This window comes from Phoca vitulina, unplaced genomic scaffold, assembly GCF_004348235.1.
Source record: "Phoca vitulina isolate PV1807 unplaced genomic scaffold, GSC_HSeal_1.0 scaffold28, whole genome shotgun sequence".
NCBI lineage: Eukaryota > Metazoa > Chordata > Mammalia > Carnivora > Phocidae > Phoca > Phoca vitulina.
Genome location: NW_022589731.1, coordinates 3,839,476 through 3,851,654, shown reverse-complemented (window position 1 = coordinate 3,851,654; position 12,179 = coordinate 3,839,476). Strand labels below are relative to the sequence as shown.

General features: G+C 40.5%; 1 protein-coding gene across 3 annotated transcripts in view; it reads right to left on the bottom strand.

The window, feature by feature from the left end:
* Positions 1-12,179, bottom strand: part of SORCS3 (sortilin related VPS10 domain containing receptor 3) — a 569,814-nt gene that overhangs the window by 16,712 nt on the left and 540,923 nt on the right. For all 3 annotated transcript variants that reach the window (XM_032423232.1, XM_032423230.1, XM_032423233.1), the window contains exons 20-21: positions 9,882-10,015; positions 365-488 (exon numbers count right to left, since the gene is read on the bottom strand). In XM_032423232.1, the coding sequence (XP_032279123.1) occupies positions 365-488; positions 9,882-10,015 (258 nt within the window). The remainder of the gene's footprint in view (positions 1-364; positions 489-9,881; positions 10,016-12,179) is intronic.

Below are 12,179 nucleotides of genomic sequence, written 5' to 3'. Positions count from 1 at the left end.
CTGCATACATATTGTAGATACCTCAGCAGGACGTTGGATCTAGATGCTTCTATGATAGTCTTTCTAGTTTAGCAAACTTCAACTTATGATATGTGTTTGTCTAATGAGACCCCATCAGGATGTGATACAGATACATCTTAGGGAATAACAGATGCTTGTCTATGCCCATGTGTGCCAGTTTCTCTTACAGCCTCAGTGTCTATTCAGGAACAAGGTAGACAGTATGTTTGGAAAATTCTGGTTGACCTACATAATTTTCCCCTAGCCTGGGGAATTGCCAAAGCAGTCAGGGGTTGCCATGAGGGTAGGCAAAGGGGATTGGTTGGGCAGGAGGGAGCATCACAGAACAACTTTCAGAGCTTACCGTGCACAGCAATGTCTTTTGTGTCCTGGATAAGGGCATTCCCAGCAGCCACCTGGACAGTGATGGTGTTGGTGCCTTCGGCCAGGAACGTGAAGGAAATGCTGCTGTCCAAGGTGATGAGGGGCTAAAAGACAGAAGGAGAAATACTCGTTTAGTCCTCTGTGGGATATCAGATTTGCTTCCTTTCTTACAAATCTCAGACTGTCACAAATCTGCATGGTATTTGTGTGCCCAAGGGATCCTAACTTGAAACAAGAAAAAAGAAAATGGCTTTTCATAGCTTTCAAAAACTGTGATTATATCCAGTATCCAGGAAGAGTATTAATATCCTTGAAATACACTGTAAAATGTAATCCCAAAAGATGAAGATAAGACTGGACACTCTGGATTTTGCAAGTCACTCTGTTCCTTCTCCTGGGGCAAAGTAGAAGCAACATTTGTAACCTATTCCAGCTGGCTCTGGGAATAGATCATTTATTTTTCTTCTCCTCCAATATTCTGTGTCACTTACATTTCCTCCTGTATTCCACTGGACTACAAGACCTTTCAGAAAGGTGGTCACATTTTATTTACTTCTGTCTCATCCATCCTGGCACATTACTTTCATATAGTAGAATATATATGTTAGTTGGATGCATGGTCCAATAACTGGCATTTTGCTTTATTATATCTGTGTTTTCCATTGCAAAGCACTTCTAACATTTTAAATAGGTTGGAAAATAATAAACATACATATCTGTGACTGTTTTAATTCTTTTTTTCTTTTTCTGCTTTATTTTCCTGATCACAACATATACAGGTTTCCCAAGGATAGAGAGAAACAGAATATATTACTTTCCTGAGGATTAGGACCTTGATAAAAGCAGGTGCTTCTAGGATAGAAGAATGCAGATCCTGAGGTTGAAGAGTCATTATTCAGGGGTCATCTTAAGGCCTGTGCCCTTCCAAGTTCCTGTTGTTTGCAAGGTATGACATAACAGTAGGAAGCTGCTCTAAGGCAGCTCTTAAAGAGATGTTACAAGCACAGATGAGCAGACTCCCTCTCCTCTTTGTGTGTCAGGACAGCCATGGGATGGAGACCAAGAAGGTAACCATTTGGGGAGGCACAGAGCAGCTCTTGAAGGGGTGGGTATGGGCCAGCACTCAGGCACTCCTGACTGAACATGGCCTAGACGTGTGTGCCAGAGCCCTGCAGAGGCTCAAAGGCGTGGCTTTCAGACAGCGTCCCTGCTGCAAGACTAGAATTGCTTTCTAGCTCAGACTTTCCAACTGGGCCTCTGAAACCTAATTTGATTTCTTCTGCTTTAAAATGCCAGAGTTAGGCTACCATTGTACCACTGAAATAAGTCAGTCAGAGAAAGACAAATACCATGTGATTTCATTCATATGTGGAATTTAAGAAACAAAGCAAATGAGCAAAGAGAGGAAAAAGAGAGAGAGGAGAGAGAGAGGCAAACCAAGACACAGACTCTTACCTGCAGAGAACCAACTGATGGTGACCAGAAGGGAGGGGGGGTGGCGGGAGGGTTGGGTGAAAGAGATGATGGGGATGAAGGAGGGCACTTGCAGTGATGAGCACCGGGTGACGTATGGAAGTGTTGAATCACTGTATTGTACACCTGACACTAATATTACACGGTATGTTAACTGACTGGAATTTATTTATTTATTTATTTAGATTTATTTATTTACTTATTTGAGAGAGAGAGAACATGAGCGGAGGGGAGGGGCAGAGGGAGAGGGAGAAGCAGGGTCCCCGCTGAGCAGGAAGCCAGATGTGGGGCTCAATCCCAGGACCCCGAGATCATGACCTGAGCCGAAGGCAGACGCTTAACCCACTGAGCCACCCAGGCGTCCCTAACTAACTGGAATTTAAATAAAAACTTTAAAAAATAAAATAAAATAAAATAAAATTCTGTAGCTCCCTTATTTTATGACCAGGCTGGTAAGCTGGAGTTGGGCAAGATGAGAGATATTGCCCTAAGCATGTGACATACTTTCTTCTCCGCTACATGAAAGAAAGCAGTGAGTATAGAAAGGAGGGCACTTGTGTTGAGCACTGGGTGTTACAGGTAAGGGATGAATCAGTAAGTTCTACTCCTGAAACCAATATTACACTATATGTTAACTAACTAGAATTTAAATAAAAATTTGAAGAAAAAAAAAAAGAAAGAGAAAACAGTCTTCCTTTTAACTAAGGGCAGAACCCAGAGTTCAAGTATTCTTAAGGCTCAGTGACAGTACACACAAGGGTGTGGCCTTCTGAATTCAACAACGAATGAGTTGCAAATAGGTTCTGTGATGTACATCAACTCCCATGGGTTGATAGTGGCTGTTCAGTGTCCTGTGTTGAGAAGGAAGCTGAAGTCAAGTTGGGTTCAGCATACCAATGTTGGCCATAGCAATGGAATAATGTGCCACAGAGTTGCCATTTCTAGTGTAATAAGAACAAAGACTTGAAATGCTGGCTTTATTCAGTTGCTATTGTAATAAATTACCTTGGGCAAAGTAGACCCGATTTTTAGCCTTAGTTCTTTATCTGTTACATGAAGGGTTTGTGTTGAAAGAGCTGTGAGCACTTACTCAGCAATCGGAATATACAGGATTGATGAATGGCTTAAGGCAAACTTTCTAGTCCCTACTGGTCAACCCATTCAATCTTATCTATTAGGAGACCTTCAGTTGCTTCATTACCTAGTCATATTCTTTGGAATGAAAATGAGATACCAGTTATACCCAACAGAATAGCTAAATTTTCTTTAAAAATGGTAATATAAAAGATGATTAAGGATGCAGAGCAACTGGAACTCTCATATATTTTTTGGTGGGATATAAAATGATACCGCCACTTAGGAAAAAGTTTAGTTTTACAAGAAATTGCAATAATTTTTCCAAAGTAGATGTACCATTTTATATTTTATGACTTAGCAGTTGCAGTCTTGAGAATTTAGTCAAGAGAAAAGAAAACATATGTCCACAAACCAACAAAAATGTTCATGGAAGCTTATTTGTAACAGCCCCAAACTGAAAATAGCCCAGGAATTCATCAATAGGAAAATGAATAAACAAGCCATAGTATATCCATACAATAAACACAAAAGAAAAAAAAAAAAAAAGATACATACAATAGTATGGATAAATCCCAAAACTGTAAGAAGCAAAAGAAGCCTTACATAAAATAATTCATATGGTATAATCATATATATGAAGTTCTAGAACAGGCAAATCTAATCTATGATAGAAAAAAAGGAGTGGCTGATTTTGGGGGTTGGGGGTAAGTACTGATTGAGAAAGGGAATGAGAGAACTTTCTGGAGTGATGGTAATATATATTTTGATGTATATATGTATATATATATAGAGAGAGAGAGAGAGGGAGAGAGAGAGACAGAGAGAGAGAGACAGGAGTTTAGGTTACATGTGAATGCCTTTGTCAAAACTCAGAAAGTGCACACTTTGCATTTGTGCATTTCATCATTGATACCACCATGGGGAAAAAAGTGTAAGCAAATACTGAATCCTAGTTAATAATTTGCAAGCTGAAGCATTTAGCACAAAGTATATTGGTGTCTAAAATTTGAAATGGGTGAAAAAATTAAGATTAACTGATGGGTGGACAGAACAGACAGATAACCAGACATGTGATAAAACAAAAATAGTAAATGTTAATGGTAGACTACAGATGGTGGGTATATAGATATTCACTGTAGAATTATTTCAACTTTAGTGTATGTTTGAAATTTTCCATAATAAAATGTTGGGACAGAAAACATGAAAGAAATAATCAATGTGATTTTATTTTTCCTGATTCTATGAGTGACTCTCTCTGACCATGGCTATATTCCATTGTCCTCCATTTTAGTTCCCTGCCCTCAGCTGTCATCTTCCCACCTCTCACCAGCAGGCAGTTTTCTCCCTTAACAGTTGTCTCTTCATGAAACCTTCACTACTTCCATGTCATCTTCTTCAGCTCTTAGTGGTCCATGTGCCCCCCCTCCTTTCTTTGCACACTCTTGTAGCCTTAGACTTGGGTATTGGTACTCTGCCAGGCAAAGGAATCACTTTTTTTTTTTTTTTAAGATTTATTTATTTATTTGAGAAAGAGAGAGAGAACAGGGTAGGGAGGGGCTGAGGGAGAGGGAGAGAGAATCTCAAGCAGACTCCCCACTGAGCATGGAGCCCAATGCGAGGCTCCATCTCACAACCCCGAGATCCTGACCTGGGCTGAAATCAAGAGTTGGACACTTAACCAACTGAGCCACCCAGGCGTCCCTAAAGGCATCTCTTTTGAGAGGAGTGGAATTCTTCTTGTCCCTGCAGATTTGCTCTTCCCTCCATCTGGCTGCTTCCCTAGGAGATCCAGGAGCCAAACAAGGGTGCAGGGCTGCAGGACAAAGGGGATGCCATCTGTGGTGGGAGGGAGTGTGCCATCCTATCAGCCAGTCAGGGCTCTGAGTCACAGTAAATAGTGCTGAATGGGAACACTTGGTCCGCAGGTGGCAGACCACAGGCTTCCATGCTAGGGAAGAGACAGGAGCTAATTTTGTTTTCCAAATTGCCTTTGTTGTTCATCAACTGATATGGCATCATGGCTGATTTCACCTTCCTTGCAAAGCTGGAACACTCAACAGTATTCCTGAATTCTTTGTTGGCCACCAATACCTAGTGCGTAATGCTAAATTAAATCAAGTATTTTAAGGTTCATTTACTAAATCTATTAGGCAAGCAGACACATTTATTAAGCCAGACCTCTGTTAATTCAAGCAAATTGGCCTTTCAGAGCTCTACAAATCCAACAGGCAGCTGATTGACTTCTCTGTCTCTGTACTTTGTCCAAGCTGCAGGGCCAGCCCACGGTGAGACTCCTTGGAATAATACCTTATTCCCTGCCTAGGTTGTGGGTTACATTCCTGCCCACAGAGAATCCCTTATGTGCAACAGGTCACATATTATCCACTGAGCCCAGAAAGATACTGACAAAGCTCTGGGTGACTATTTAGTTATGGGATTTCCACTTGACTAATGGAACAAGGAGCTTCAGGGAAATCTCTGAATGCAGCCTACACCAGTTCCCAGACGCTGTAAGTCAAGTTAATACTGAACATTATAAAACCTCCACAATCTAAATGTATCCCTTGCTAAAAGCTGCCATTCCCAAATTGGACAGACTATGCTATCACTATGCTTGCCTTACTTAAAGCCTTCAGCAGATTATACAGTTACATGTAAAAAAAGTGGAAAAGGCAAGATACATAATGGTGGATATACTATGATTAGAACTACGTAAAACAACCTGAAATATATATACAAAGACCAGAATGAAACAAAGCAAAAGGGTATCTACAGATGGATTATGGCTTTGGGATTAATGTGAAAATTCATAGTTAGGGGAAAAAATCCCCTCAAACCTTCACACACACACACACACACACACACACACACACACACACACACTCAGACATATATCCAAAAGCTCATCAAAAGTTTAAAGTATCACTGTCCATGAATCTGGTTCTATCTTCTGTCATCCTATAATAAATATGAACTTCAAACAAAAATCATCATTTATGCCACTCAAAGCCACCTGTTATGTATCCCCCCTACCTTTCAGTTTTTTCTCTAAATTTCTGCCCAAATGAATCCTCTGTTTTGTCTGAATCTGTCTATACAAAACACAACCATGCCTTACCTTTCCATACAAATCTCTTTCCCTTCCTTTGCCTCAGTTCTACTGTTTTTTCAATGCCAGGGTAAGACCAACTTCATCCATGAGTCATTCCATGATCAGCAAGGTGTGCATCCATCACCATCTAGGCTGCTTGACTGGGCCAGTAACATTACAGTCCTACCACCATATCTTAGAGTACCTATAACTTCATATTCTCAAATAGATTATTTCTTAAAGGAAACAGATGGAATTTGCACTGATTTGTATTCCTCACAACATCTAGCACAAAATATGGGCTCTTGAAAAAGAGCCACAGAGCTACTGATGCAATTTCACATCTCCCCTGATAGGTCTGTAGGCATATGAGACTATTATTGGATTAGGAATGCTTGCTCTCTTCTATTTACTTATAGATCACAGTTGTTCACCATCACTGCATTTGTGTCCATCATGCCTTCTCACTTGGACTATAATCTTCTTGAAGGTAGGGACAATGTTGTATGTGCTCCTCTATTCCAGAGAGCACCAACTGAAGGGCTAGATATAAAGGCAGGGGTGAATTAATTCTTCTTGAGAACTTGATTTAATTCAACCATCTGGGTGAACCTGCCCAATTCTCTTAGTCACAACACACACAACACACACGCGCGTGCACACACACACACACACACCCCATAAAACATTACTTTCCAAGATTATTAGCCTAAGTGTTTTCTCTGAAAAATGGGATAATTTCTCCATCAGTAATGTCCTAATGATTATATTAAATAATGTGTACGAAGAGCCTCCTACAAAGCAGAAGTAGGAATAAATGCTCAAAATTAGCTCCTTTTATAGATCAGTTTGCTACTCAAAGGGAACTAAAATAGCTCCAAAATCAGAGTGCTCACCAGAACACTCAAAGACACTCATTAATTTGCTAGTCAAATATGGTGCTCATTGGATCAATTATTGGGCAATGAGGTCATCTTGATGTGTTTCTGGTATGGTGCTGGCAAAAAGCACTGAAAATACACCTTGTTCAACTGGACCAAATAACCATTCTTCGAGGTGGGAGAGAAACCTATGGAACCAAGTCAGATACACCATCGAGATGTAGATGCCATTGATGTAAATGATGAGCACAATAGTGACTAATATTTTCAAGTGCTTAGATTCTAAGCACATCTAAGTTACTAATATTTACTATTACTAATTACTACTTGTTTACTATTAGTTACTAATAATTATTGATGTTATTATTCTGACATTATAATGACCAAAACTGAGGTTCAGAGAAATTGCATGATTTGATTAAAGGCACATTGCAAAAAGAATCTGAGTCTGGACTGCAACCCAGATTTATCTTATTTCAAAACTACTCTATGCTGGGTATTTGTGCAGCACTTCATGCTCAAGCTTATAGATGGGAATTCCTAACTGAAGGAATATGTCAGGTCATCACCAAACCAAACCAAACCAAAACAAAAACAAACTATAATGCCATTCTGTAATTTAAAATTTCCTCACTCAATATGACATATTATAGATTAGCTAGATAGATATTTCAAATAATAATTCAGTGATGTTCGTGGATTAGATATTAGTATCCTTGCTCTACCCAGAGAAAAAACACTGAGATTTAGATCAGGTGATTTGTTCAAGTGAACACAGATAATCATTAGAGAAATAGAAACTTGACTCTGCAGTCACTTTATCTACTTCTGTGTTTATTTATCAAAATTTATCGGGTACTAATCTAGTAAGGGTCTTAAAATTCAGGTCTTAGAATACTAAAGAAAAACAAAACAAAACACGGAAAGGGGAAAAATGGCACTGTAGAGAAATGCTGTGTCTCTGGCTCCTCGTGGGTTCTGAGTAAATCACTGTGTTGACAATGGCCAATAACTGCCCTTTGTGCACAGCAGCCTCAGTAAAGTTCACCAGGTAAATGAACACTTAACAGAAAAAAATTCCCTGGCTGGACAGCCAAAAGTTCTCAGCAGAGAAATGAACTTAAAATCCTGTTTCTAATTTTCTCCTCCCAAATGATTTTCTCTTTTTTCATTCACCATGTATGCATGCAGGATTTTAGGGTCTGTAACCTTTAGAAGACAAACACAGTGATGCAGCTAAAGCATCCTTGGGCTGGGGGTGGAGCATGGTAGCTGGGAGTCAGGAGACCGGGTTCTACAATTAACCAGATGTTTGACCTTGGGATGCTCATCTCACACAGGGAGCTTTACTTCTCTAATGTACCAAATGGGGATCTTAATAACCAACCTCTGTATCTCTTGTCCTGGTGAATAATAAATTCAGAAATGCAAAAGCATTGTAGCCTATACTAAGAAACTGACTTGGAAATATACAGCATCAACAATTCAAACAGAAAAGGGTCCCTTGGGTCCATAAGTATAGTTCTTTTGTCAACCCATCCTAACTCCCAGTTTTTATATCAAAATTAAAAGCATCCATTTAGTGAGTACCTAGTGTATGCCGGGGAGATATACAGCATCTCACTAGATTTCACAACAGTCAAAATGATATAGGCATTATTCTCTCCAGTTTGTGTTGAGTGAATTAAATTTTAGGTCAAATGACTTCCTCAGGCTCACACAGCCAGCAATGTTACTGTGACTCCAAGGTCCATGTTTTTACCACCATATCATGCTGCCTCCCTAAGAAAGAGCAGGGGTGAATCTTCTCCCACTCTTATCATGCAGGGGCTGACGTTCTTTTTGGTCATCTCTAAACAAACAAAACCATCATTGTTCGTTCTCTTTTTTTGAAGGAATTACTACACCAGAACTGAGAATTTATTTCCCCTTTCTTGAGATGTCCAGCATTTCTAAGTCTGATATGATATCTCTATTAAATTATTTTTTTAAAATGGAAGATCTCAGGGTGCCTGGGTGGCTCAGTCGGTTAATCATCTGACTCTTGATTTCAGCTCAGGTCATGATCTCAGGGTCGCAGGATCCAGCCCCATGTCAGGCTCCACATTCAGCACCAAGTCTGCTTGTTCCTCTCCCTCTGCTCCTCCTCCTGCGCATGCTCTCTCTCTCATAAATAAATAAATAAATAAATAAATAAATAAATAAATAAAATCTTTTTAAAAGATGAAAGGTCTCTCTAAGATGAGCAATGCCAATCACATCAAGAATGGCCAAGGAAAATGTAAAGACAAAATCAGGAATAGAGAAAAACACTAAGCCCTTACATTTAGGGACCCTCAGCCTAACTGCTCCCAGCTCCTCATATATATAAGTGTGGTCATTGTTGACACAACTGTCACCATCACCAGTAGCTGGGAGCAGGGAGGATGTGCCAAGTTCAGAGTCTGGCCCTCTGAGTTCCCTCGTTAGAGACTTGTCAGCATTGCCACCATTCCTAAAATGAACCTTGGCCTTCATAGATCACCTAGTAGGTCTTGGAGAAGGGTTCTTTATGTGCATTGCCCCATTTGATTTTCACAGCCCTGCATTTAGAGAGAGAATTCACATTTCCAGATGGAGTCACTGGATCTCAGAGATGCTAAGTGAGTCCTTTAACATTATCTATGTTGTGAGTGGAAAGCCCAGGATTAAAAAAAAAAAAATGGGGCAAATGAAGTTTTAAAAATATTGATTATGGAAGCAAGTTTGTAGAGCTTCTCAAGGCACTCTTTCTTCCTTAGGATTGTTTGAACTTTCCCTATTATAATAATGAACCTGGTATAGAGACGTATGTGATATTCAATTATGTGGATTCATAGCTTTACTAAGTACTCCCTCTTGCTCCCATCCCCGGTGCCCCCAACGTCAACATGGCAGCTGGAGCATAGGAGAATTCAGTACAGATCTACTCAAACATGCATCAGAAAGGGCCAAACCTTCGTGCTATTGCCAAACCACCAGAAATAGGTAAGGGTCCCCAGCTGACTGGGCCACACAACTGCACTGATGTTGACCTCCTTATTTCTTATGGCGACAAATGGCACTCGGAGATGAACATGTTCCACGGGACCTGGGGGAACACGGGAAACAATGTCAGTTTTTCTGTTCCTGGAATAAACACACTTTATCATACTCCCAGATTCTTAATCTTAACCCCTATTACCATAAACTATAATAAAACAAGGATCACAAACTCACAAATGTTGAGATGTGTGCGTGTGTTTGTGTGTGTGTGTGCTTGAAACAAAGCACCTTGTATAATAGGGAACTCAAATCAGGCTTCAGAATTTTTGAGTGACATCTGAAATTCATTTACATCTGATGTGCCCAACCATGAATGCTTATGAACCTCCAATCCAAGGACAAAACTAGTTGACTAGACACTTAGCCAATAAATAGGAAGAGAAAGAGCAGTCTCTTTCATTTCTGACAATTAGCCTGTATTGTGATGTGGGGTCAGTGCATCACATGGAGGGCTCTTCCATTATCCTTGATGGTTAATTGGTTCCATCCTTTTCAACAATCCGCCATTGTGCCAGTCATCTGCAATACTCAGTGGGTGTCATTCAGAAGCTGGCAAGGCTGTTTTACAAAAGGAAAACGTGTCTCTCCCTAAATCAAAGGAGAAACAAAGGCCACATTCCCAAAGAATAAAAAAAAACTGCTTGCAGAAAGGTGACCAAATTTCTCTTCTTTCCCCTCAGACAACTGATATAGCAGCAAGAGAACATACACGAGCAAACCCTACCCATAATAAATGAGGACTGTAATTTAAATTCATTTCCAAAATAAAATGAGAAGAGGAAAGAAAATGCTGATGAGAAATATTAATGTGTCAGTGTCGCACTCGGGGATGGGGATGTTATTTTTCAACTCTGGGGGGGTTTTCTCCTCCCCACTCCTTCCTCCCCTCCTTTCCTTTTTCTCTCTTTCCCTTCTTTCCTTCTTCCTCCTTTCCCTTCCTTATATCTCTCCTACTTAACCAAATCCAATTAAAGTATTCTAATTAGCTGTTTATACTCTGCTAGTGCATAGTTTCCCAGTTTCCACTATGATAGAACTGATGTGCCAATGTGGCTAAAGGTCAAGACTGCAGTCCGAATGTCTCCTTAGTCTGGGGGCCCTGAGTTCTTCTCACAGTGGGGCATTTTCCTGATGACTCAGCCTTCACTATTTACATCATGGGTCACTTTGGGGACAGCTCAGCTTAAAGGGAAGACAACAGATGGCTTCTTCTCATTTCTGGTCTGGTTTAAATGTAGCTGTGTGATCTTTTCCTCCATCTTCCAGAGCCTTGACCCTACACAGACTATTTCCGCGTCCCCTGCCTTCCTTATAGGAATAAGAACATATGAATAGGATGTGTGGATGTTAAAAGTACAATCGCATTAGTTATGGGTTGGCACAATTTCTACCACCATCATCACCACCATCACTGTCTCCGTGTATCATTGGGTAGATGTCCCTCGAAAACAGTGGGAGTTTGTCTGAGTCTCACGGTGTTGTAGGTAAATTTATGTTGGGGGAGAAGGTGTTGGGACAAAGACTGATGTTTAAGTGAGGGGAGCAGCCTGGCCAGCTTGTCCCCATCCACACTGTACTTTCCAGAACAAGCAACAAGTGTTCGAGAATCTGTGTATCTACCGCCTGAGAATACTCTCTGCCTACAGATTGACCTGACCATAGACAGATGACCCTCAAGGTTTCTCCCAGCAAATAATTTCTTCTAGCAAATCATTTCAACCTTGCTGCTTCAGAAACACATTTGCCTGAAGGGTTAATTATTTTCAATAAGAAAGTCTGCTCGATTATTTTTGTATGGTTTGATTGTTGGTGAAAATAAAAAAGAAAAACACAAGGTATGAGAAAATACTGGCTCTTTTTGTGACCTTATTTACTCATTTGTAGGACTTTATCTGATTTATCTTTCTTTGTTGGTGGTGTTTTACTGATCCGTGGGGAAGAGAATGAGGCAGTAGGAAGGAGTGCCCGGCCAGCCATGTCCTGGCAGGGAGGCGAGAACTCTGTGTCTTATGCTAACACCTCAGAGTCTTTCTCGGTGCCCGGATGCCGAGCTCATTCCTCCCCTGCTGGGAAAAGGGCCCTTTACCCTTAAAGTCAATGCTCCTGTTATTTCTCTCCCTCAAAATGCATGAAGCTCATTCCTCTGCCAGCTCTTCAGAACCCCAGGCCTTTCCACAGTTAAGTGACAATACTGCTAACGGCTTCTGGCC